The sequence below is a fragment of the Pyxicephalus adspersus genome, chromosome 10 (genome assembly GCF_032062135.1).
Source record: "Pyxicephalus adspersus chromosome 10, UCB_Pads_2.0, whole genome shotgun sequence".
Lineage (NCBI taxonomy): Eukaryota > Metazoa > Chordata > Amphibia > Anura > Pyxicephalidae > Pyxicephalus > Pyxicephalus adspersus.
The window spans coordinates 7,109,514-7,137,263 of record NC_092867.1 but is presented as its reverse complement, the minus strand read 5'-3'; the positions used below and the strand labels follow the sequence as shown (position 1 = coordinate 7,137,263).

Genomic DNA, 27,750 nt, shown 5'->3' with positions numbered 1-27,750 from the left:
AAATGTGTCCATTTGCATTGTTGTAATGTGTTGTCAAAATCACACGATAACATGCGTTGTATCAAGGTGTTTTTTTTTTTTTTTTTTTTAATGTATTGCAAACGCACTAAAATGCTTCAAAACACATCTGCACTCTTTTTTTTTTAATAATGCTTTATGGGGCGGGTATGCTTAGGCCATTGCATGTATGTGGCGATGCTGTTGAGACTGAATATTACTACTGTGCACACTGTTTGCTCATGTATTGCACTTACCCCTGATGTTAATAGGTCACTGGGGACATAGGAACAATACATATGCCTTGAAGGATATTGTTCGAGCACATCTTCCTAATGACAATTCCCAATTTGCTCCTTTTTGTTCTCCAGCATTGTCACAGTGTCTCTGGTGGATAATGATGTGTGAATCTGCCCAGGAGTGATTAGTTTCAACCTTGTTGCAACTAGGGAGGATTTAAAGTGTCCATTGTACCATCTGTTGCACAAGCATTTTCCACCGTTGTCACTATCGAAGCAATGATGTGTGGCCAACCCTGGAGCAAGTGCAAGCAAACAGGAAATGGATAAAAAAGGCTACGGGTGTTCAGCATTAAAATGCAAAACTGGGTGGAAAAAATGAAAACAGGATTTAAAAAAAATTAATTTTCATTGGCTCCAGACCACATGATCCTTCTCTTCTCTAGATACCACATGACCCAAGTTTTCTCCAGAAAAGACCTATTTCTGCTAACCCATTCCCATGTAACCCATGTAGGGCCTTTTTGAAGCTACATGTTTGTGATTGTTATTTTAGAGATATGATGAAATTGCTTGTTTTCTTGTGTTTTCATTTGCTGTAAATCCTGATTTGTCCCCACAGCGCTGTCACTATGGGGTGAGCTCTGCCCTCCTGCCTGCAACAGCTCCTAGCTCATTGGGAAAGTAGATAATGGGCAGAATTCCCATTGGTAATTGGAGCCTGTCCTATAAATCTATGCAATGGGTTGTGCAAAAAAAATTTCGCGGAGCCCCTAGTGCAGGGGTGTCAAACTCAAATTCAAAACTTAGACCAAGTGGGGGGGGCAAACTTGAACATTATTGAACAAATTGAGAAAGTTTACTACTTCGTCCATAACTAATAAAAACAAACCCCTCTACATACACTTTAGGGTTGAAAAGACTAATTTCTATCTATCTATGCAGGCTGTGTGTTGCTCATCCTCTCACATCACAAGTTTGTTTGACACTAAATATTACACTATGCAGTCTCTAATGGATTGAAACAAACACAATGCCCCTGGTAGCCAAGCACCATGTGATCATTGCCTAGGCTTGGTGTCACATGATAGGTGTAAAGGAATAATGTCTATGTATTGGAAATGATGATGTGAGGTGGTAATGCGGGCGGGCCAGATGTAGTTAATTTTCAGAATTCTTTGGGGGGCCGAAAAAAGGACCTTGAGGGATAGATTTGGCCTGCGGGCCAGAGTTTGACACCCCTGCCCTAGTGGATAGAACCCAGGTTCATTCCCCTTTGCTAGTCCTAATATTGTTATATAAAAAGATTATTATAAAAATGACTGTGGTGCGAACAAGGCTGCTCATCCATGAATGGGTGTGATATTTTCTTTAGCATTGCCGGAACCCGTAATCTCTTGGAGTGTCAGACATTTGCCCCTCCTCTTATTCCTCTCTCAGCAATCATTATGCATTTTTTTTTGCAGAGTAGACACATGGACATATCTGTTTGTTAGAAAATGTTTTCAATTCTGGACCAGATACATTCCAGATTTTCTGGATCACCCAGCTTCACTGAGGAAAGTGTATTCTCTCCAGCCTTGGAGAGCTTTCATAAATCAGGGCCATAGTGGAGAGATAGAGAGAGTATTTAGGTAGAACTAGAGGAAGGAGAGAGCAGGAGGGTGGGCCTTGTGTTCCTTATCACATTTATTGCCCATTTCCTTTTAATATTGGCCCAGTTCAGTTTGTCTGCATACCTGGGGAGACGGGGAAGGGGTATGTCCTTTAAATACACACTGCTACAAGGTGTTGGGTGGTTCAAGTCTAGGTTTGTCTCTTAATTTTACTAATATTGAAACTGACTACTTTTTAGATGTGATGTATGTTTTCTTTACTGTTTGATTATTTTTACAGGATGCCAGAAAACAATGCGCAGACACAACATTGGACCAGGTACTTATCTACAGCAATGATATCTATCTGTCTATCTATCTTCAGTAAACTCTCCAATATTCGGCACACACAAGGATTGGTATCCAGATTTTTTTTTTTTTGGCCGGATCCTGTGCCAGTTGCTTGAGATTGCTGGTTGTTGGGTTCCAGACAAAAGGGAGATTAATCTATCTATCTATTATTCGTTTCATCATTACAACGTTCTTTACATTCTCAGATCACCAGCGGGATGGAGGTAGTCGGACGTATACAGTTGCGCACAAGAAGAACGTTGCGTGGTCACCTGGCTAAAATCTATGCAATGCATTGGTCAACTGACTCAAGGTACCCTATCAGTCATGTGGGTTACAAACTCCCAAAAATACTATGCATAAAAAAAGATACAATTACTAATATTGAAACTGACTACTTTTTAGATGTGATGTATGTTTTCTTTACTGTTTGATTATTTTTACAGGATGCCAGAAAACAATGCGCAGACACAACATTGGACCAGGTACTTATCTACAGCAATGATATCTATCTGTCTATCTATCTTCAGTAAACTCTCCAATATTCGGCACACACAAGGATTGGTATCCAGATTTTGTTTTTGTTTTTTTGGCCGGATCCGGATCCAGTTGCTTGAGATTGCTGGTTGTTGGGTTCCAGACAATAGGGAGATTACTCTATCTATCTATCTATCTATTATTCATTTCATCATTACAACGTTCTTTACATTCTCAGATCACCAGCGGGATGGAGGTAGTTGGACGTATACAGTTGCGCACAAGAAGAACGTTGCGTGGTCACCTGGCTAAAATCTATGCAATGCATTGGTCAACTGACTCAAGGTACCCTATCAGTCATGTGGGTTACAAACTCCCAAAAATACTATGCATAAAAAAAGATACAATGTAACATGTATTAGTTATAAATTGGTACTGGTAACTATTTTTTTATTTGGTATATAGGTGTTTCTAAAAGTTTCCCTAATACAACACGTAAGAGAAAACAATGACACAATGATTCCATATTTCAGTCAGTACATGTCTTTACACAGAGGGTTGGTGGCCTTAGTGGGATATTATGTAACTCATTATTATTGAGCTGGATATCCCTAATGATAGTAGAAAATTATGTGTGGCCAATAGTTATGCAAAGAAAATCCTCCTCTTCTACCATACTGCCTTTAGGCATGCGTGCCTTATGGTAAATCTGGCAATGGTTATGGTTATCCTGCAATGGTTACGGCATCCTATGGTAAATATTTTTTTAAGAAGTCAGGTCCCAGTTTCTTACCTAAAATATTATATTTTACAGGCTCCTGGTCAGTGCTTCCCAAGATGGTAAATTAATCGTGTGGGACACATACACAACCAACAAGGTGAGCTTATATATTTCTGTATTGTGCATTGTATTGACATTCAAGTGAATTTTGAGTAACTGAGTAACTGGGTGAAGTACCATTGTTAATTGATAGCCCACCTACCCAGCAAGGTATACTCGCCAATCTGCACTACATTGTCCTCACCTTGTAGCAGGAGTCCACCCTGAAAAAGTAATGTTGGGTCTTACCTGGAATACAGATGGCCCCTCCCCACCTGACTGTGTTCTGGCATAGTGAATATGTAGGAGGCTCCCCTACAATGGCTTCCAGAATTTCTTCCTTAATAAAACAATTAATGAGGGCCCCAACAGAGCAGGGGGCTGCATTAGAACTTGAAATGATGAGTGTACTTTGCTTGGAGGGTGGGTTACTAGGACTATTACTCTGCTCTAAATGGGACCTCCAGTGGTGGACATCGCCAAGAGTGGGCCTGTTTGCTGAGGATGGTCTGCCCCCTCATGGTTAGATTCATGGTCATTGAAGTAGGACTCATTTAAATTGGTGATCAAAGGAGAACATGTCCCTTACATTGGAGAATAGTGCCCACCTACATTGGCTATCAGGGAGAAGTTTACCTTTTACATTGGTAATCAATGGGGAAGGACCCACACTGGTGATCGGAGGAAAGCATACCTATTACATTGGAGATCTGTGAAGAAGAGCACCTTACACTGACGAATACTCCTTACATTGGTGATCAATTGAGAAGAACCTGGACCAGTGGAAAGAATACCCTATATTCTGGTGGTTAGTGCAGAATGCTTACATTGGTAATCAAGGGGAAGAATATCCTGTAAATTGGTGATTTAAGGAAAGGGACCCCACACTGGTTATGATGGGACAGAATACCCATTATTATGGTGGTTAGTGGAGAAGGGCCTGTTTGCATTAGTAATCAGGGGCCAGAAAGCCCTCTTGGGTTAGTGGTCAGTAAAGAAGTGTCTCCTTACATGTTCATAAAGGAAAGGCCCTTTTTACACTGGTGGTCAGTGGAGATAATAAATTGATAATTGGGGAAAACAATTATACAATTATTGGCTCACACTTGTGATCAGCAAAGCTTCCTTTCTGCATTGGTGGTCATTACGATGAGCCCACTGACATTGGTGGCGCCTCCTTAGATTGGTGGTGATTGGAAGAGGGCTCGTTTTACACTTGGGGTCAGTGGGAGAAATGTTCATTTTACACTGATGTTTAGTAGAAAGAATGCCCTTCCATTGGAAGTGAATATGGAGCTCCCTTACCATAGTGGTCAGTAGGCGTCATGCCCAGGCAGCTAAAATAATCGTTGGTGTTGGGCAGGAGGAGGAACGCCACCATTCCCAGGCCACCAGCTTTGCCCAATGGTTCTACCAACCCTGACAGGTACGTGATTGATCCACCGCTACTCCCTCCAAGAGGAACCTTTAGAGAAACCCAGCTAAAAACATCCGCCATCTGCCACCCTAACATAAGAAATGTGCTCTAATACCATGCTGATTTACCATCTAGGTCCACGCCATCCCTCTGCGCTCCTCATGGGTGATGACCTGCTCCTACGCACCTTCCGGGAACTTTGTTGCTTGCGGCGGACTGGACAACATGTGTTCCATATACAATTTAAAGACACGTGAAGGAAACGTCAGAGTGAGCAGGGAGCTTGCAGGCCACACAGGTCAGGCTCTTGCACATGCTCTGTTTATTATAAAACAAATGTACTTTTTTACAATTTTTGCATTGAAGGCTTTCAAAAATATTTTACTTTCTACATGGCCCAGTTATAGCATCTAGTTTGCTGATTGAACTACCCAGCACAGGCACTAATGTCAGACCTAGCACTTTCAGTGATCAGAATTCAGCAACAGAACCAGTAAGACATGCCCCCCCTCATCTATTCCTCTGCAATACAAGTCTGTGTAAAGAAGGGGGTGGGACTGTTACTCAGCTCTGCTAGCACAGAGCACTGCAACTTGAAATATTATGTTTTCCAGTGAGACAGGAAATAAGGGCAATAAGGGGCACAGACGACAATGTCAACCTAGGTTTTCCCTACTTTAATTCTCTTTCAACCTTCAGGTTATCTTTCTTGCTGTCGATTCCTCGATGACAATCAGATTGTGACCAGCTCTGGTGACACCACCTGGTGAGAGAAAAGTCTTTAGATATTATTTACTGACTGATATATTCTCTGCACTTGCTGACGAGATTCCCCTTTTTCAGTGCCCTCTGGGACATTGAGACGGGTACACAGAAGACGGTATTTGTTGGTCACATGGGTGACTGTATGAGCCTGGCCGTGTCCCCCGACTTCAACCTCTTCGTCTCCGGGGCGTGCGATGCAAGCGCCAAGCTTTGGGACGTCCGAGAAGGCGAATGTAGACAGACATTTACTGGTCACGAGTCAGACATCAACGCCATCTGTGTGAGTATGCCAAGATGGACCAGTGACAGAGGCGGGCATTCTAGGCAACAACCAATGAGTGATAAAGAAAATGAGCCAATGGGCCAATGTTTGCTGCTGCTCATATTTAGTACAAAGAGATCCAATTCAAAGATCCCTGTTCAGGCACTTCCTGTTATAGGGTGACAACTGTCTCCTAAATGTGCTCTTGCAATGTCACCCTGTCAACTGTGCCCCCTAGTGGAGAATGTTTCCTAAATGGGCTCTTGCAATGTCACCTTGTGCCCCGTTTGTCACTACTGTGTTGACAGACATAGCTAAAGTAGAAAGCCAGGCCAGAGAAATGATATGCAGTCGGCATAGAAAAAATAAAAATGTATCAAATAAGCCAATTAGGATCTGCTTGAAGGCCCTAGAAGTGATGTCACGTGGAAGATATCCCGAATCATCTTTTATAATTATCCCTGGGGAAAATGGGCCTTCAGATTGTCTGCAGTGCTTTCAATGGTCAGTTTGCCATTGTGCAAACCAAAACAAAAAATCAAAATCAAGTTGAATATTGGATGCTCATTTCTTCAATTTAAGAGAACTCGGAAAAGAAGGTTAGGTCCTGCACCAGTGTACAGGTTTGATACTTTGGTCTCTCTTTATATCCAAGGCACTTTCTTGCGCCCCGCACCAAGTATATAAACACCAACAGTGTTCTGTAATGTTCATATTCAATCTTACCTTCTCCACTATTCACAGTTCTTCCCCAGCGGTCAGGGCATATGCACAGGATCAGATGATGCCACTTGCCGCCTTTTCGACCTGCGGGCTGACCAGGAGCTCAGCGTCTACTCCCAGGACAGCATCATCTGTGGTATCACCTCCGTGGCGTTCTCACGCAGCGGTCGTCTTCTCCTTGCCGGATACGACGACTTCAACTGCAACATCTGGGACGCTTTAAAGTGCGAAAGAGTCGGTGAGTTCTGTAACATTTTATTATATGAATGGTGAATATAAAAAATGAATGCCAATAGGAATTGGTGAGTTTGCTTTGAATAGATTAAGGCTTAAGTTATCCAAGATCCCCGCGATTAAATAAAATGTAAATGGAGCAGAGCAAGTCAAACTTTTAATGTCAGTAGGCTAGGGAGTGTCTGCTATATTTCAATGTAGGGATGGCATTCTCTGGCATTCTCGCGTAAATTTCCTCGCACTTTCGATGGTTACGCAAAATTTTGGCGAACCGATTTCGCGATACCATCGAATGATCGAGGACATTCCCTGGGAATCCTCCTGTTTGTGATCCTCGGGGGACTTGAGGTTAATTAACCTCTAGTGCCCGGGGATCTCACACTGTCTCAATGAATGCAGCCACAGCCGCATTCATTGAGAAGATGCCCGGCAAAGGAGAACCTCCTGACATTGTAATATAAGTATCTCTTACAAATGATACATTTGTTACAGATACAGCGAGAGCTCGACCTCTCGGTGAATCCGAAGGCCGTTCTTGCTCATTTTTTCGGTAAGCGAGAAAGGCCCACTTTGCCGCGAGATCGAACTAATATTCTCGCTCACTCATCCCTATTTCAATGGGCAGGCATCTTAAAAGGTCACAATGTGCCAGTTGTGTAATAGGGTGATCAGGTGACTTTTTTTACAAATTTTTTTTCATTATAAAAATAGGAAATTGAGTCTTCCTTGGTGTCACTGGAAGCATACAGATTTTGTTTCCTATTTTACAGTAACCCTTTATTCTGTAGTGACCTGTGTGCTCTGGTGCGCCAGACACCCTATGTGTTCCACAGGCACCCATCATGTCTAAGTCCCCCAATCCCCAGTATCCCCTTTGGGCTCCAATGACCCTATGTGCTACAGTGCCCTTATGTGCTTCAGGCACTCTATGTGCTCCAAAGACCCTATGTGCCTCTTTGTGCCCCCATTACCCTATGTGCCTCTTTGTGCCCCCATCACCCTATGTGCCTCTTTGTGCCCCCATCACCCTATGTGCCTCTTTGTGCTCCAATGACCTTTTGACCCTATGTACATATAACCCCATAATGCCTTAGTGCTTTAGTCAACCTAGGAACTCCAATACCCTTATGCTCCAATAACCTCTGTGCATCAACATACCAGCAGTTCAGTGACCCCTTGCTACATTTACCCTCTGTCCAATGATCGCTCTCTAAGTGATATTTGAAGCGAAGTTGAAAAACCTGTCCTCCCACAACCATGGTGGATATAGCAGAATGCTTTAAAGTCCTTGCAAGAAATCACTTATCTTACTCTATACAAAGAGAGAGAAAATTGGGGTGAAACTAAGCTAAAAAATGTATGTTTTGCTGACCAAGGGCTCCTCGTTTGCTCATTTAGCTTTTTAAAATGAAAGCCATGCCACACACACTCATGCCCATCTGACCAATACAAAGACTTGCAATGGGTGCCAGAGCTTGGGTTGGGTGTTGAAGCAAAGGAACAAAGTCTCACTTTAAGGCTGCTTATAGTGCAATCGGCCATTACTAAATGAAACAATGGCTACCTAATAATATTTTGTTTGTGATTTTTCTGCAGGTGTCCTCTCCGGTCATGACAATCGCGTCAGCTGCCTCGGCGTCACCTCGGATGGCATGGCTGTGGCGACGGGATCATGGGACAGTTTCCTCAAGATCTGGAACTGAATACTTGCAAGCTAATTATTGCAGCAGAGACATAACCACCTTCCTTCTCCCTATCCAACCCTTTACATATACCCTATTTAACCCCTGCTGACTCAGGCTCTGGTTGGCGTTCCTGCTTCCCTCCCATCGTCCAATAGGGATTGCTTGGTGTCATTGGGCCTTAAGGTCACCCAAGAGTCTGCAGGAAGTCCTCCTTGTTCCCTGTACCAACCAGAAATCCTTTCCCTTTCTTTCTCTCTTGCTGCACTAAAAAATACTAAAGGGGAATCTGGTTGATATGGATGACAAAGATGGTGCAGATGCTTGCTCAAAAAGTACACAATTTACACATGGCAATTAGCTGAGGACACACACAATATCTGCTGAGTGCCTCCAGTTTGCATGCTGGCATTCATTCTTTTGCACATTACTCTTAGGGACACCATGCCCTGCACAGGCTATTTACCTGGTTCCAGCAAAGCCCTCTCTTTAGGTATCCTGCAGCTTCACCCTCATACATACACTGGAACTAAAGTGGGAGGTTGCACGACACAGAGCCATGTAGTAGTAGGTAACAGCGCCTGAACCTTGTTCCATGCTTGTTGATGGTGAATACATGGGATATTTAGATTTATAAAGGGTTATCTGACATTCACACCATTGCTGTGATGTATGGCTAGTTCACTAATCAAGTTCACTTGTTGCTTAAAAGTGGTCAAATTAAACTTGAAATCAGCCATATTTTTTCCAGGTCCATCAAATCCAAGGTAATGGAGATCATTTTACTTTAAACCCACAGAGTAGAAAAGGCTGTCCCCTGCCAGAATAATACAGAAAAGAATCCTTGCTCTCTGTAAAAAATAATTGGTCTCTCTGCAGAGGTCTGACACACCCCATGCTGAATCGGATCCAACCAGCCATCAGAGCTCATGTTGCTTGTTGCCTTAGACTCCTTGGGGGGTCGAACCTCTCCAGGGAGACCACTGCTTCCACACGAAAAGCCAAGTGTCTTTCTGGCTTTTTGAAAACATTAACTGTATTGTGTTCTGATGCACCTGTAATGTATGTTCTTTCATTCCTTCTTCAATGTATATTATGGTCTCTGAAGCTACAGGTGCTCTTTAAAGTCCTTAATCCACCCCCACCCCCTTCCTTATCCACCATCACTCCATAAGACCCTCAGGATCCAACCCCTTCCTCATCCCTTTCCTTCATATCCTCTCCTCCCCATCCCTGGCACGACCCAACACTACACTTGCTGCAGACACACCTGTGTGCATATCTCTTTTATTTATTACTGAAGACCTCCCCCCTTTTCTGTCACTTTTTCAAATAAGTGTGTTTTATAGAAAGAGGAAAATAAAATCTATTTTAGGTCATGGCAGCTAAAGTGGTCATTTTGTATCATTCATTGGAAAGGATGGGGGCGGGGGGTACTTGGTGTTACCACCACACAAAACTAATGGAAGGTCTGATTCTGGAGTCGCTGGTGGAGGTTCCCCATTATCCAGGTTGTGGTATGGCTGGTGGTCACATTGAGATGATTTTGTAATGGTGAAGAGGTCTAATGCATAATCATGCATTCCATGAACCAATAGGGAATGGCTTGGGTCTTCCATATGTTCTTACTTCGAGGTCCTGTCCAAAGTTTCATGCTTACCTTCAATGCTCATACCTGGTCCACAATGTAAGGAACTTTAAGTTGCCCTTATGTTGCAAACTGCAGTAACCAATGGAAGTAAGCTTGGGTCCTTCAGTCATGTTCTTAACCCCAAGCACCCACCCAAAGTCTCATACTCACGTCTCATACTCACCCATTCATGGTCCTATCAGCGTTATGAAGCCTATGAGAACCCACAGCCACCCTCGGCTGTTGTAGTTACCAATGAAGCAAACAGATATCTCCCAAAAGTTTTGGTCCTCCAGACTTTTTGAACCCACCCATAGTCTCATACTCACCTGTCCATGCTCCTGCCTGGTCCACACTGTGAGTCACATGGACAACTCAAAGCCACCTTAATGATTCATGAGGAATACTGAACTGATTTTTAAACACAATTCCATGGTCCTACCTGGTCAATACTGTGACGTCCATGGGTAACACAGAGCCACTTTTAGATTGCAAGCTAATCAGTGACGCAATTAGTACTCACCTGAATGCTTTGGTCCTTCAGACTTAGGAACCCACCCGTAGTCTCATACTCACATGTTCACACACCTGTCTGGTCAACACTGTGAGTCACGTGGACAACCCAAAGCCACCCTAATGATTTATGGGGAATACAGAACTGCCACAAGTCACATACTACAGCAACAACTAAACCAAATAAAAATGTTCCATAGGCTTGGGTTGTTCTTAACCCTGTCCATGTTCTGCCTGGTTAGTGCTGTGAAACACATGAGAACCCAGAGCCAACTTTAGCCTGCAAGCTTTAGGAGCCTATCAGAAATCATCTGTAAGTTTGGGTTCTTCAGGAACCATAACCTCATACTCACCTGTCCATGCTCCTGTCTGGTACACCCTGTGAGGCTCAGGGGGAATCCTGAACCACCTTCAAATTTGTTCTTTAAGCCTGGGTCTTCCAAACATGTTTTTAGACTGAAGTACCCACCCCTGGTCTTCTAGTCTCCTACTCACCTGCCTGGTCCATGGAGAACCCAGCGTTGCTTTTATTTTGCAAACCCCAGTAATCAGAAATCATCTGTAAAACTATGGAGAACCCAAATCTGCTTTCATATTGCAAACTGCAGTAACCAGTGAACCAATCAGAAATGATCTGTTAGCTTGGGTCCTTTGGACATGTTCCTAACCCCAAGCACCCACCCAAAGTTTCATACTCCACTGTCCATGCTATTGTATAGTCAATGATGGGAAACCAATGGAACTTAGAGCTTAGAGGTTGCAGGCTGCAGTAACCAATTAGAAATCATCTGTACGCTGGGGTCTTCTAGACATAAAAACCCACCCAAAACCTCATACTCACCTGTCCAAGCTCTTGCCTGGACCACAGTATACTGTTCATGGGGAATCCAGAACGGCAGAAACCATCAAACCAAAAATTTTCAGTAAACTTGGTTTTTCAGACATGTTCTGAACCTCCAGAACCCACTCACAGCCTCATACCTACCTGTCCATGCTGTTGTCTGGTCCAGGGGGGATCCTGGGGGAACCAATAAGAAATCATCTGTATTTTCCAGACATGTTCTTTTAGATTGCACGCTGAAGTAACCAATAACTCAACCAGGAACTAACTGCAAGCTTGGATTCTAAACATATAAGAATCCACATTTATTGCCATTCCACAACATTTATTGCCATTCCACAACATTTCTGGACCCCCTCCAGCAGGTGCAGAACTCTTTGTAATTTCTAGGAATGGACAGTTTTCTAAGCTGGGCAGCATGGTGGCTCAGTGGTTAGCACTCCAGCCTTTGCAGCGAAGGGTCCTAGGTTCGAATCCCAGCCAGGACTCTATCTGCATGAAGTTTGCAGGTTCTCCCCATGTTTGCGTGGGTTTCCTCCAACATCCCAAAAACATGCAGTTAGGTTAAATGGCTTCCCCCTAAATGACCATAGATGACATATGACTATGGTAGGGACATTAAATTGTTAGCCCCTTTGAGGGACAGTTAGTGACACGACTACAGACTTTGTACAGCACCGTGTAATATGATGGTGCTATATAAATACTGTATAATGATAATAGAGGAGTTAGTTTTGGAAGTTTTCACTTCATTACTGTCAGAGGCCTATACACCAATAAACCTAAATCTCATTTCGAAATAAAATGTAATATTAATAAAAAGCTGCTCTAGCGTGTTTAACATAAATAAGTATCTCTGGCTGTAATAATAATCACGTCCTCTCTGACACTGTCCCCTGCAGTAATTTATTTTGGCCACTAGATGTCATTAGTCTTCCAAGCTGAATGATTCTGGTGAATACTGAGGACACTATGTGAGTGCAAGGTGTCATACAATGATACAGCTAGTGGTGCTGGTGTCATCACATCAGTGGTTCCCCCTGCAATCATGAGGACAGCTAAATAAATAATAGGGTCCTGTAAATCATGTGACCAGCCATAAAAAGGTCAGAAAAGCATACACAGAAAGTCAGGGGGTCTTACCCAGTATTCCTCCTATATCCCTGTCCTTGCAATAAGCTCTGTTATTTATATTTATTGTTAAACAGGTTTATATAGCACCAACATATTACACTGCACTGTACAATAAATAGGAGTTGCAAATGACAGAGATATGGACACTGACACAGGAGGAGGAGAGGACCCTGCCCAAAAGAGCTTACAATCTAGTAGGTGGGGGAATTAGTGCTGTTCATGTTTTTCTATTCTGATTTCTTAATGAGGATTCTAGTCAATTGCATGCAACTGTATTTCAATAAAAAGTTGCATTTTACCCAAGGGGTTAAATGAGGAATTAGAAGCCCTTTATATAGAATTCATATACAGGTTGTGGGTGGGAATGGACTCCAGGCGTCTGTGTATAGTCTGACAGTGCGTTGGTGCCATCTAGTGGTCATTTTGTATTATTACTAGTCATTAATAAAGGGCATTTTATTCCAAGAGCATGTGTAGTATATACAGGTAGTCCCCCACTTACCCCAGGACTAAAGGTTTGTTCTTAGGTTGAATTTGTATGTAAGTCGGAACAGGTACATTATTTTAATAAATGCAGTTAGGACAGATGTTTGTCTAGACATAATATTAGGCAGTGTGGTGTCAGTTACTGTATAAAATCCTCACTGTGAGTTAATTACAAAAAAAAAATAATTTTGGAGCCTAGACATTCTGGAGCAAGCAGTGCTTTGATATGCAAAAGGAAACAACTGCAGAATTTGTCTTATTAAAGAGTTACAAGAGGTTGCAGAAGAGCTCAGTGCCCTAAAATCACCCACAACCTCAGCTGTGATTAGCAAATGATTTCTTCTGCAAGTCATGCAAACTGCCCCCTCCAAGCCTAAATATTATTATTTAGGAGTCGTCTGTATGTTTGATGTCCCTAACTCGGGGACTATCTGTATATATATATTTTATATTTATAGTTCACAATGCTCAATTACTAATCATGTATAAATCAGTGTATGTCTGTACTCATACTATACCAGTATTTTATGTACAGCAGGGCATACAGTGTTGAGTAGGGTGCAATATTTTATAAAACAGCATGCAGAGTAATAAAAAGGGGGTTAAGAGTAGAGAAGTATTAATTATTAATCTGCTACCTGCAGATTATACAGAAGCTGATTCCTTAGTAGTTTGCACATAGTCTTTCCATGAGGACCAGGTTCTATGTGTTGGCAATGTAGTATTGGTGGTTTGTAGTGATTTTTTTCAGTTGCCCACTAATAGAGCCTGGCAGCAACATCAGCAAATGCCAAAAGTTAAAACCACCTGAAGCGTGTCAAGAAAATGAACCACACGGTGCTCAATGGTTACTCGGACAATTCCAATGTCATTACTGTGTCCCGTACCAGTCAAACACAGCGGGATCCATGGACACACAACCCAGCATGTCACGTTTTTTTACAGACTTCAGATGTCTAGTTTAAGAAGTAATATTTGTCTGTCCTTACTGAAAGGACCTTTATCTGTGATTTGTTATGTAGCATCTCTTTCTAGCTCTCGGAGAATCGTGCAAAAACATTATAAAAACCAGTTTGCTTGAAAAAATATTTCCAGACACCATCTGGTGCACTTTATTAGAATTTGCATTTTTCCTGGCTATAGATTTAAGATTTATCATTATCTATATTTGGAATATAAGTCTTAGTATATAACCCAATCCATCAGACCTGAGGAAAGCCATGTTCTATTATTCTGCTTCATGCACCAGCAAGGGTTAACACTTTCCTTTTTCCTTATTTATAACGCTTCACACTGCATTTTCACAAAGAGAACTTTCCCCACCTCCTAGATTGTAAGCTCTTCAGGGCAGGGTCCTTTCCTCATCCGCTGTATCTGTCTTTCTCAACCCCTATTTAATGTACAGAGCTGCTTAATATGTTGGTGCTATATAAATCCTGTTATATAGTAATAAAAGCAAACAAGTGAGGTGAGAACACCCAAAATATTGTAGGAATTTACAGATCTCAAAGATAGTTTCTAGAAAATGCTAGTGGGTGACTCAGGCCACCAGACCTCACTTATAATACCGGCCTTTGTAAACTGGACCTTTGAGCTGTTATATTGGTGACGTTCTGCACCTCAGTGATGTTCTGTTAGTTACTTTTATTTTTTTCATGCCAAGGCAGAGCAGCCAGTCTGTATTGGTCACTGCTACTGCTCCCACCCAAGTTTAGGATGGAAGATAAATGTCCAGTCCATTGGAGGGGAGAGAGATCAATTTATTTAGTTAAAATGGACGTAAACTCAACATTTTCACTTTACATAAAAGGGTAGTATTAAAAAAGTAAGGGTGTCGCACTACTTCTTTTAGTCTTGATAGTCACAGAGCCCCTCAGGATACCTAAATCACATCCCAGGAGGCTCTGGGTGCTTCTCTGCCATATTTTACACTACGAGGAAAGATGCCAATCTCACGCATGCGCAGTGCCATCGGCTCTCTTTTTCCCCGTTACAGCAGCTATGGCACCTGATCTTGCACCTGCGCAGTGTGAGATCAGGTGCCGTAACAAGGTGACAGGAGAATGAAGATGGCGGGGGGCCATAGTGGAATTCTAGGACAGACACTGGCCCAGATCAAAGAAAGGACCAGTGCTCATGAGGGATCAGCAAGATTATATTTTTTATTTTCAGTTTACTTCCTCTTAAATCTTATGAAATATTAACTGCACATTTCTTTCAATTAGCACTACACGCAGGTAGGAGATAGCCCTCATCTCATTTAATGTTAACAATGCTGTTATTCGGCCCTCCCCTCAGGCACGTTGTCTTGGTGTCACCTATGACTCGGCCCTCTCATATTCAGAACATTTCCAGGTCCTGTCACTTTCACCTACGCACATCTCCAAAATCTGCCCCTACCTGTCCCGAGACCACCAAACTCCTTGTACACGCTCTTATCATCTCTCGTCTGGACTACTGTAACATCCTTCTCGCTGGTATTCCACTAACACGACTCTCTCCTCTACAATCTATTATGAATGCTGCAGCCAGACTCATCCATCCTTCCCACCGCTCCATCTCTTTGTAGTTCTCTTTATTGGCTTCCATTTCACCTTAGAATCAAATTTAGGCTCCTGTGCTTTGCCTTCAAATCCCTACACAGTTATTGTCCCACTTACATTTCTGACCTGGTAAAAAAAAAAAAAAAATACTCCCCCTGCCGCTCCCTCCGCTCCTCCAATGACTTCCTCACTCAAAACCTCATCACACACTCAGATACAAGACTTCTCTAGAGCTGCTCCAACTCTCTGGAATGGTCTTCCTTGTCCTATTCGGCTTGCTCCTACTTTCTGCTCATTTAAAAGAGAACTCAAAATCCATTTCTTTTTTCAAACTTGCCTACCCATCTTCTTCTGTCTTTTGAAACCACCACTACTTCCTACTATTACATATCTCCCATCCTATTGTGTGTAAATTCCCCCACCTACTAGATTGTAAGCTCTTCAGGGCAGGGTCCTCTCCTCCTGTATCACTGTCTGTATTAGTCTGTCATTTGCAATCCTTATTTAATGTACAGCGCTGTGTAATATGTTGGTGCTATATAAATCCTGTTTAAAAATAATAATCTTCACAGTGAGAAAAGTAAACCCGCTCCAGGTACAGCAGTGATCTGGGCACTCCAACTGGGCTGCAGGTTGTTCACGTATAGCTGCACAATCTAAACTGGACTATTACTCCCAATGCAAAGAGAGACACCTACCTCTTAGTATTTAGCAGGGTACACATGGAGCAGTGTACAATATAGTAGGAGGTGTTGGGTCTAACAAGGAGTGGTGAGTTAAGCGAATATCATATCTCGGTGTGAGGATCTCTATCTTTTGTATAAAACACAAATATTCCTCCTCTGGGTATTATGTGTGTATTAGCCATGTACTGCATGTAGAGAGATCACATATGACACAAACACTTCAAAACCAGAACGTTTTGTTTATTACACGTGCTAGGTCAACCACGCCTCTCCACATCGAGATATTTCCCAGGTCATCAGGATGATCACAGACAGGACACAAGACACGAGGAGGGAGACAGACGCAGAACTACTTTGTTCTAAACCGTTGTACAGGAAGGTGACGATTGGTGACAAGATCAATGCTTGGCGTTGATGATCTCAATGAATTCGGCTTTCAGGGAAGCTCCGCCCACAAGGAACCCATCGATGTCGGGTTGGGATGCCAGCTCCTTGCAGGTGCCTCCTGTGACTGAACCTGCAGAGGAAATAGAATCTTAGTTTTATTTCTGAGTTTTCTATCAATTGTAGGCAAGCTACACAGGACAGGAGAATCTATAGAAATATTCGTCAATCATTTAAACACTACTTATTAGTCTTATATAGATCTGCTCCTCTTTCCTTGCAGAATTAAGGTCATAAATTGTAATGAGAACCCAGTCAGGTGAAAAATCAAAAGACGGCCCATTATGACCACATAGGAACCCACCACATACATTGGAGCTGTAAAGAATGTTGCTGTCACCACTATGCATGCTGCCCATTCATACAACTTGAGTATTCACACTGCACTTTCCTTTGGAAAAATGTCCACCCATAAAATGAAGCTTCCTCCCCATAGCATGGGGACTGTCCGACAACCTTCTCACTGTACAGGACCCTCATTAACCAATGCCATTACTATGGGGCAGCACGGTGGCTCAGTGGTTAGCACTCCAGCCTTTGCAGCGCTGGGTCTTAGGTTCCAATCTCAGCCAAGACTATCTGCATGGAGTTTGCAGGTTCTCTCCTGTGTTTGTGTGGGTTTCCTCCCACATTCCAAAAGCACACAGGTTAACTTAGCCCCTTTAAGGGACAGCAAGTGACATGACTATGGACTATGTTGGCACTTTATAACTAATGTGTAATAATAATATTAATAAATACTTCATGGTCCTGCACACTTCCTAACTGCTAGAAGGGGTTCCCCAAAGGCCTTTTCTTGCAGTTGTGTGGCCAGAGAACCCGGTACCCAAGGATCAAGGTGTAGGCAAGTAATATACTAAATGCCCCTAGACTAAATGACAAATACATATGCACACACAAAGAAGGCTGTTACAGAGTGTAGTCAGCAGCCTGGAGCTGGACATCTAGGATAATGAAGTCTGAAAGCCTTCTATGGTTACAGCCACAAATAGAGCGGTTCTAACCATATAAAAGCAACCAGGAACACACAAATTGGAGCTTACAGTTGGCCTGAAAATGATCTGGAATCACTCAGATATAATTAGATTATGGCTGGCTATACATAGGAGGTAAAGGTGAATACATACAGTGACTAACCCTCATCCGGGGCTGGCATCTGATATTTAGTTTGAACTTTATTGGAGAATCTGAGCTTTTGTAACCCCTCTGTTTTAAGGGAATACATTTAGTCAAATCCTAAGCTAGCAACTAAAGGGGTAGGAATAGACAAGCCAAATGAGGTCACCTACCCCGGAGATGGACTCACAGTACCTGGAGGCTGGGAGGTGTAGATACTAAAATCCTGAAAAAGCCACTTTTTACCTTTAGCCAAGGACAAAGGAAGTTCTGCATTGCTCTGCCTAGCATATTACCCCATCTGACCCGACACTGCAAGCTACAGATATGGCCAAACATCTTATTACTGAAAGACTTTACCTCCATAGATAATCCGAACTGACTGTGCAACTTGTTCAGACACATTGACCTTCAACCAATCCCGAAGCTTGGCGTGCACCTCCTGAGCCTGGAAGAAGAAATAGATATATACTCCAATAAGCAGAGCCCTAAAAAAGCCCTCTGAATAATCAGACTTTTAAATGTAGTTTGGTATAAATCTATCCATAGATCCTGGGTGACTGTTAAAACAATCTTTGGTCAGATTTGAGTTTTTTGGCAACAAAGGTCCCCAATCTATTCCGGAAATTCGAAATCTGCCCCCATTGACATCAATAAAGAAAACATTTGGGGTCGTTTGTCCTAATCTCTGGGGAGTTAGTCCAGTGACCAGATGGCATTGGGAGACCCCCGAGGACCATTGAGGATGTGGCCCTTGTTGGTTAGGATAGGTTTTTCTTCCACTGTTCGTATAGTACTCCAGAATGATGATGATATCCGTGGAACCAACAACCTCCTAGATTGCAAGCTCTTCAGGTCCTCTCCTCCTCCTGGGTCACTGTATCTGTCAGTCATATACAACCCCTATTTAATGTACAGCACTGCGTAATATGTTGGCGCTATATAAATACCGTTTAATAATAATCGTATTTTTGTCATCTGCTTGTTCCATGTGAGTTTTGGTATCTTTTAATGAATGTGTCTATTTGGCCTGCCATGCGATTTCCTCACATGCAGCTTATCAGCTTCATTGTGAGAACTACCATTTTTCTTTTTAATATAGTTTAGGTACAGACATAATTATTACACAGTTATTTATATAGCGCCGACATATTACACAGTGCTGTACAAAGTCCATAGTATAATATATAAGTCTGTGTGCCAAAGGTGAATATATAAGCTTTTCAGGACAGGGTCCTCTTCTCCTCCTGTGTCATATCATGTCTGTATCTGTCATTTGTAACCTCTATTTAATGTACAGCACTGCATAATATGTTGGCACTATATAAATCCTGTTTATTAAATATTATTTTTAATAGCCAGTGTGAGCCAAATGTGGACTTTTTTTGTACTCACTTGCTGAGGTGTGGCTGTCTTGCCTGTACCGATGGCCCAAACGGGTTCGTATGCCAGGACAACCTTGCTCCAGTCCTTTACATTATCTGTAAAACAGAAACAAATTAGAATTTTAGAAGATATACAAGTGCCAGGTTTCTGTCCAAGAATTGAATGGTTTTACATATGAATACCCCCCAAAATGCCCAACTTTCAGCAGAAATAACTGCTCACCAGCCCTATCGAGCAGGTCACGCCAGGTATGCAGGACTATGATGGAGCACTGCACAGGTACAGCTGTTGGCCAATTGAATTGATTGGTTGGCCAATTGAGCAGATATAATGGAAATAAATGAAACCTAATACAAATCCATGTGCCCCTCACATGTAACATTTCATATATAAATTTTAATGTGTGTTCAGTAAGCACATTAATATTGAAGTGAAAGGTCAAAGTGACGGTCACAACTCAAATCTAGATGAAAGCCTGCTAGGTGCTCATTCAAAGTGCCAGTCAAGAATCCCATTAAGATTAGAGTTTAACATTCCCAAAAGCAGAGGTCCCTAATCTATGGCCCCATGGGCTGAATCCGGCCACCCAGACCTTATGAATCTGGCCCGACAGCAGTGTCATGTTAGGAATGCTGCTTGGTTCCCAGTTGGTGACAGGTCACTAAAAGATAACCGTACATTAAAGACTGATATGTTTTAATGAATCCACCCTGCCATCCTATCAAAGCCCTTAACCATGTGACTGATTGGCGCACAAAATGGGCTCGGATTGGCTAGCTGATTTAATACCCAACTGTTGGTTTACATGGATATGGCTGACAAGGTCAAGAAGCCTTATAGACAAGTATAGCATGGTGACCTGAGGCTACGTACACACGTGCAATAATTATCATTAGAAAACAAACGACCGGTCAACGATTATGCACGATAATTTCGAACGATCGTATTGTGCACAATTCTGTACATGCTGTAATGATACGATCTTTCAAATATATTCCACTAATAGTGTACACACGCTAGATACACCGGTTTGAACGATGCAGGAAGTGAAATGTACAGTAGAAAGTGTATCACAGAACAATCCACCATCACTGAACGACCGTACAGACAATAGATAGCGAACGATCGTCGCCCAATCAGATCCACAAGGATGGTTATCAGTGCCTTTGGTCATTGGGTGCACACTTTTTTCGTTAACGATTATCGGACGGTCGTTAGTTGTTTGTTTCCAACAATAATTATTGCACGAGTGAACATAGCCTAACAGTTTGGGAACGCCTGCTTTATAGGCTTCAACAAAGCTGCTGGGGCTTACTGAAATCTTTCTGAATGCAAAACGGATTGTACAGCAGACTTTGGAAGTCAGACCCACTTGAAGTGCAGGTCTAGAGAGACGTGTGACCTAAATGGAATCAATAGGCAATTTAGAATGCTGATCAAAGCTGACCAATATTGTTGCCATATCCTATCATTAGGTGGCGCTCTAGGACTTCCATTTTTAGACCCCTTTATCAAAAGTTTGACAAAGTTGGGGTAACTTCCAGATGTTTAGACCACACATTGACTTTCTAATATTCATGCTAGTTCCTGGTTTGCGCCAGAAAGTACTGCAGTCCATGGCAGGCAGGCAACTTGGACAGGATGGGCAATGCCAGCCTCCATGCTTCTTTGTTAGCAAATATAATCAAGGATGGAGCTTTCAAGTTATGATTATGCCAGGATGTGAAGGGCCAACACAGCCAGGGTATTGTAGAAACTTTGGGTTCCTCCATAGCCTGTGGCCCATTGACGTCATTGTTGCAGTCAAGTAACTGGGCATCACTGAGGCAGCTGAATGACAGCAAAAATCCAGTTAGCATGTAATGGTTCCATTCTGGTCACAAACCAACATAAAGGGCATTTCCCCACTGAGCCAACAATTAAATAATTTTAGAAGAGTTCCAGAGACCTAAACGTTTTTAGGGTTGACCAACAGAGCAACTCACTGACCACAGAGCAATAATACAATTTGAAGAACACTCACCTGCGATATACTTTGTCTGTTCAGCAACAACTTTGTCTGTGATTCCTGCTTCCCGCTGGTCAAGCTTTTCCCCGATACAAGCGATGACACCCAAGTCCTCGCTCAGAGCATGTGCCACCTTCTGGCCAATCAGCTGTGAGGGGAGACAAGGACAGCAGTCATGATCACCAATAAATGTTCAGGACCCCGTCATGCCTAATTATATAAGTATGTTTGTGTGCTTCTGGAGCTGTGTAGTGCCTACAGAACACTTTGTAATGAAGATAAGGGGGAGCTCTGCAGTCCTGCTTTGCCCTTGAGTGGCATTGCTACTTCCTCGTAGGCACGGGACAGCAGGTAAACTTTGTCACCAAAGCCAAGGAGTAAGAATCAAAGTCAGCAAAGTCACTGGTTGTCACTAGTGGTGGTCAGATTGTTCCGAGTCGATTTTGGTTTGAAATTTAAGCAATCCGAGTTCCAATCTCACCTTACCAGTCTGACAGGTATAGTGGGCCATCAGACAGTAATGATCTGATGAGAGATTGGCCATGCCCTACTACGCCTGTCATTGATGGGTATTGTACGGCTCAATAACAAAAATATGGATATCTACCCAAGCTCACCTCATCAGATTCCCCAAATACGTGTCTCCTCTCGGAATGGCCAAGGATGACCCAGGTAGCGCCAACATCCTTGATCATAGCTGGGCTGCAATGAAACAAAAAATGTTAGGAACAAGTTACAGCCAATTAAATTCAGCTGAGACAACAATGGCGGGCCTCACCTGATCTCACCGGTGAATGCTCCTTTTGCAACCTTGTAGCAATTCTGGGCAGATACACCGATCTTGGCATCCAACTTCTGCCGGGCAAAGTCCAGGTAGATGGAAGGAGCTCCACAGACAACCTCTGGAGGAAAAGATTGTGAGATCATGATGTTGCAGACATTATGCAGAGACAAAACTAGCAAAGTTCACATTTTCTGAAATCGTGACCCCAAAAGAATCATTTTCCTCACATGGCAGCAATGGGCAACACAAAGGTGAGAAGACAATACAGAGATGGAAACTTTTCCTTAGCAACATCTGTGTGTCAAACAATTACCCCACAAAATGGTTTTACCCATTTTTTCTCCCTCATTTCATTGCCCATCCTCTCCGCCATGTCTACCCGTTCTAGCATTGCCGTCACATCCCTGCCCGGGACCAGCTTCCAATGCCTGTCAATGTGTGCCGGCCCAGCCTTGTGTATTCAACTGGGAGATCAGAGTCACCCCATAACAGGAAGTGACAGGTAATTACTTTCATGGCAGGATTACCGGGTGTTATTTTATGTCAAGCTGCACATTCTAAAAGCCTAAAAACAATATTTGATGATGCATTTGTTTAAAGATCAGTGATCGGGTTTAGATTTACTTAAAAGAGGGTAAGGAGTTAATGCTGGTCCCCTCTGGGCACGGACTTTTTCTTTCCTTTGACTCCATCCAATATGGCCCAATGACTGGAAGAAGTGCCCAGGACACATTGGGCAGAGCTTACACAGGGCTGGGGATCATCTCCCTACCTGTACCTTATGGCACCAGGTACACCTGGGCAACCAATCAGCAAGCACCATTGCTATCACATGACAAGCCTTCGGACATTGTGAAGCGCTGCGTAATATGGCGGCGCTATGGAAATACTAGTTAATATTGGGAAAGAGTCACATGCTCCTTCATACAGGGAAGCAGCAGGGATTTTAAGGTCACTTCGAGTGTATGGTGCAGAAGAAATAAATATTAGAATAGAAATATCAATCAAAAGGGACACCGAAATGGGATAGGGGGTTATGTCGTGCAATTTTACAATATGCCTGCACTGGTTGCTACTGGCAACATCTCTTCATTCTTCCAGCCATCAGATAGGTTTGCAGACCCCGCACTGACATCAGAATCCATTGCTAAACATTTGAATCCTGGGCTTCCCAGCCGCGGTGGTGCCATGTGCACCGTACAGTTAACACACTGTATTTACAGATGCCCTCCGTGACCCGCACACAGCTGAGAAGGACGCGGTGGGGGGGTAATATGAGGTGGTAAAATATGGAATGAAGATAACAGCTGCCAGCTGACCTCTGCGCGGGGACTTATAAGATTGTATGACATTAGGAAGACTGAAATTAATCCGTTGGCTGGAATCAGATGATGAAATGTTCTTCAAGTGATCCGAGGCCGAACCGTGCAAGCCAGGGAGGACATGTAATCTGTGCATCTACACAATGGGCCCCCTGGGACTTAGAGGCCCATTTACACTATGTGGTTCAGACCCTTCTCTGGGGTGGTGGGGTGTCCTAGGAGATTCCTACACTGATCCGGAAAAGTGGGTCTGCTAGCATTGGGGTCTTTATATTTATCCCTATCAGGTGCTATGTGCATGGAAGTTTGTCCCTTGAACAACATAAATTGGTTTTCCAAAATATGGCTATCGATCAGCCACCACCGCCAAGCGCATTCAAGACACAATGGGCAGGTAGAAGCTGTCCAATTGCCCCCATGATTCCTACATAAAACAGATATTGCTTGAAGCCCCTAACAAATGATACAAATGGGTGTTGAAATGACCACAGGAAGAGACCACTGCAGTATGAGGGCTGGAAGCAGCATGGGGGGGGTACACACTGGTCCAATAGTTAGCAAACTGACTACATTACCCAGTACACATCAGACATGCCCCCCTTCCACCCAATATTACAAATTTGCAGGTTTATATATACTAATGGGTGTGACCATTACTCAGCTATACCAGCAGAGAGTGCTGCAACGAGGGGGCAGAAAATGCAGCGTTTATATTGATTTATATAGCGCCAACATATTACACAGCGCTGTACATTAAATTGGGGCAGCAAGTGACAGATACAGACAGTGACACAGGAGGAGGAGAGGATCCTGATCCGAAGAGCTTACAATTCCTAGGCACTTCCATGCAGAAATATGATGTATAATTCATAGCAAGGGGTCTGCAATCACTGTCTGTATTAGTCTGTCATTTGCAATCCCTATTTAATGTACAGCGCTGCATAATATGTTGGCGCTATATAAGTCCTGTTTAATATTAATAATAATAATAAAATGGGTGTTGAAATGACCACAGGAAGAGACCACTGCAGTATGAGGGCTTAAAGCAGCATGGGGGGGGTACACACTGGTCCAATAGTTAGCAAACTGACTACATTACTCAGTACACATCAGACATGCCCCCCTTCCACCCAATATTACAAATTTGCAGGTTTATATATACTGATGGGTGTGACCATTACTCAGCTATACCAGCGGAGAGCGCTGCAACGAGAGAACAGAAAATGCAGCGTTCATATTGATTTATATAGCGCCAACATATTACACAGCGCTGTACATTAAATAGGGGCTGCAAATGACAGACAGATACAGACAGTGATACAGGAGGAGGAGAGGATCCTGATCCAAGAGCTTACAATTCCTAGGCACTTCCATGCAGAAATATGATGTATAATTCATAGCAAGGGGTCTGCATTATTATACAGGGGGTTTGGAATGATATTCCTACATGCACAGGACAGGTGCAATACCTGCACACCTTGTACAGATACCTGAATACCTAAGGTTGTAGTTGCTGCTTTATTGGTCAGCATTATATATAAGAAACTAAATTTGGAGACATCTTTAGCCTTTGCTGCAGCCGTACAGTAAACGTCAAGTACAGTACAGATGGACAAGGGCATCGTGAAGATGCATATCACATCCCCCCTCCTCTGCAATCTATTTATACCCATCCGTCGCATTTATTCTGGGCGCATGTAAAGGTGAAAAGTCACAACCTTGACACCATCCCAAGCACAGAGCGCTGGGAAAAGGTCACAGCCGTTTTAGGATGTCTGTTCAGCTGTCTCGGGCTGGCAGGGTTAAAGGGCACTTGGAAGATTAATATCGTCCTCTGCCCCAGACTTCGCCATCAACAAAATCTCACCCCGGGGGCAAAGATTGCACACAAAAAAAAGGGAGGGCAAGGGGAAAGCGGGCACAAAGGAGGGGAGAGAATTCAGCCGAGCATAGAGCCACATTGCTGGAACGCCTCTGCTGCTGTCTCTTTAAAGGCCTGACGCTGCAGAGGTTGTACGTGCCTAGGAGCACAGAACAAGGCGGCAATACTAAGAACCCAAAATGCTAACCACATTCACTCCCATCATCCCCTGCTTGTGACGCTTCGGCTGCTGCATGAGAACAAGCCTCGGCATGCTGAGAGTTATAGTTCCATTGTTTTGGCTTTCCTGCTGAACTCTTTTTTCCTTTATTTTTGTACTTTGACAACTGCTTGCTGTGCTTCTCTTTATGTCTCTCCAATATGAATTGCAAACTGGGTCATCAGCTGCCCACTCTGCGTGCAATGCATTGTGGGATTTAAACGACAATTCCTGACCTGGTTTGCATTGTCTCCTTATTGATGCACCACAATTTGTGTTCATGTACCACAAATATTCCCGGACCCTATACCCAGGGAACCTTTCTCATGCACCACGCTGCCTATGTGCCATGCTCCTTGGCAGATCCTTTGCCCAAATTCCTCACCTTGGCACAGCTCTGCAGCCATCATCTCCATAGCCCTACCTCATTGACCGCTTGGCTCATGCACCATGTAACCTAATCCCACATACAGAGAAACCTTCCATCAAGCCCCCACGCTCCCTATCCATGCATGCAGAGCATTCTTCCTCATGCACCATACTCCCTGATCCATCCGGTTCCCCAAATTCCTAAACACCGCAGCTCTCCATCCATCATCTCCATGGCCCTACCCCATTGACAGCTTTGCGCATGCACCCTAATCCTACAGAAAAACTTTCATCAAGCCCCCACGCTCCCTGGCATTCTTGCTTATGCATCAGGTTCCACAGTCACATCCTTGCCCCAAATTCTACGCCCTATCCATTATTGCCCAGCTCAGTTATTTGCCTCTGTACTGGAAGATGATGGCGCTTCATAATCAAAAATAATGCTGCATTGCACTTGCAGCTTCTAACTTGAACCATTTACATTTAAAGTACTCCAGGACTGTATAACTATAATGGAAGGTACCGGAACGGCACAGAGAAAATGCCAGGACAATGTAACATCTCATCACAAGCTTCGGAATTGCAACAATAGAATTCCTAGCCGAGCTCTGGTCCTATTCTAGTCTTTTCTGTGCAATGCAATCAGGACTTCTTGGTGGTGTATACAGCACATCAAACCAGGCTGTTTATGCACCAAATCGGCTGCTCCAAAAATTTCCCTATGCACGGTTGCCCCGCCATCCGTCACTTCCATGTCTGCTGCTCTGAGCCAACATGAATCATCAATACATGGATGGAGCTTTTCAAGGACAGTCAGGTCAATGGCGGAGAAGAGACAAGCAGGATGCAGGCCCAGGGATTTCTTCATCACTGTACAGCGGCATGAATCATAGCACCGATTATGTGCAATGAGCAGATACCGCCATGGATTCCGCTGTAGCAACAGGAAGCGTTGTCACCGCCTCCCTGCAGACTTGTAACAATTAACTCTTTTATATCCAGCTTCATTAATAGAATGTTCATTCAGAAACATATTGCATGTGAATTATAGAAGAATAGGTACAGCTATGAGAAACCTGCATTCACCTTGTCCATTCATTGACTTACATTAGGAATAACCCCCCCCCCCCCCCATCTCTATAAATTTGGTGCACAGGAAGGGGAAATATTGATTAGCTGCATCATATGACCTTGAGCAAATGGTCACACATATATTGCAAAGCCTGGGAGTGAATTATTATACAGAATCTTACATAGAGGTGTCCTGTATGAGGATCACTGCGAGGAAATTGAGCTCTGTTCATAGGGGTGAGCATGCACTTATTTATAGATGTCACAGGATAGATTATACAAAAACACAGAATGTGCAGCAAAAAAAACAAAAACAAAAACTAAATGTACAGCAAATAAAAAAAAATGCTGAATGTGCAGCAAAAACAAAGTCAGAATATGTAGCAAAATAACAGAAATATATATTGTAATACAACAAATACTCAGCTGGGATTATTCAAAAGACAGGAAAGGGGGGCAAGGGGCAATCCTGGACAGCCAATAGACATTAGCAGGGCAGTTTTAGCAATGATCAATGAATATATATTGTACAGGAGTCATCCAGACATGGGCCCATTGGATTCGGCTTCCCCACCAGTCTCAGAATATAATGGGGGTCCTATAGCCTATGAGCAGGTTGCCGATACAAATGCCACCATTAGGGCTCAGGTGTATGGAAGGGGATGAGGGGGCTTTGGCTTGTAGGACCCCCACTTTTATATTTACTGATTATATATAAAGGATCAGCAATGTTTATGTACAAAGGCAGCCATAGGGGCCAGAGGTGTATTGGGC

At 43.2% G+C, this 27,750-nt stretch overlaps 2 protein-coding genes across 2 annotated transcripts in view; one reads left to right on the top strand and one right to left on the bottom strand.

Annotated features, from left to right (window-relative positions):
• Positions 1–2,593: 2,593 nt before the first annotated feature.
• Positions 2,594–9,711, top strand: GNB3 (G protein subunit beta 3). Its single transcript, XM_072423887.1, has 8 exons — positions 2,594–2,667; positions 2,898–3,004; positions 3,474–3,537; positions 5,032–5,194; positions 5,596–5,662; positions 5,740–5,941; positions 6,668–6,884; positions 8,477–9,711. The coding sequence occupies exons 2-8, from the start codon at positions 2,910–2,912 to the stop codon at positions 8,581–8,583; spliced, it is 915 nt and encodes a 304-aa protein (XP_072279988.1). The 5' UTR covers positions 2,594–2,667; positions 2,898–2,909; the 3' UTR covers positions 8,584–9,711.
• A 6,903-nt stretch (positions 9,712–16,614) lies between these two features.
• The window catches only part of TPI1 (triosephosphate isomerase 1), a 12,190-nt gene continuing 1,054 nt past the window's right edge, over positions 16,615–27,750 (bottom strand). The window contains exons 2-7 of the mRNA XM_072424989.1: positions 22,128–22,251; positions 21,967–22,051; positions 21,365–21,497; positions 19,351–19,436; positions 18,316–18,403; positions 16,615–16,912 (exon numbers count right to left, since the gene is read on the bottom strand). Of these exons, the coding sequence (XP_072281090.1) occupies positions 16,794–16,912; positions 18,316–18,403; positions 19,351–19,436; positions 21,365–21,497; positions 21,967–22,051; positions 22,128–22,251 (635 nt within the window). The 3' untranslated portion in view covers positions 16,615–16,793. The remainder of the gene's footprint in view (positions 16,913–18,315; positions 18,404–19,350; positions 19,437–21,364; positions 21,498–21,966; positions 22,052–22,127; positions 22,252–27,750) is intronic.

Coding starts and splice junctions, on each gene's coding strand:
- GNB3 (XM_072423887.1), top strand. CDS start 2,910: ATGGAGGTAGTTGGACGTATACAGTTGCGCACAAGAAGAACGTTGCGT. Junction 5,663..5,739: donor AGCTCTGGTGACACCACCTG/GTGAGAGAAAAG, acceptor CCCCTTTTTCAG/TGCCCTCTGGGACATTGAGA. Junction 5,942..6,667: donor CAGACATCAACGCCATCTGT/GTGAGTATGCCA, acceptor CACTATTCACAG/TTCTTCCCCAGCGGTCAGGG.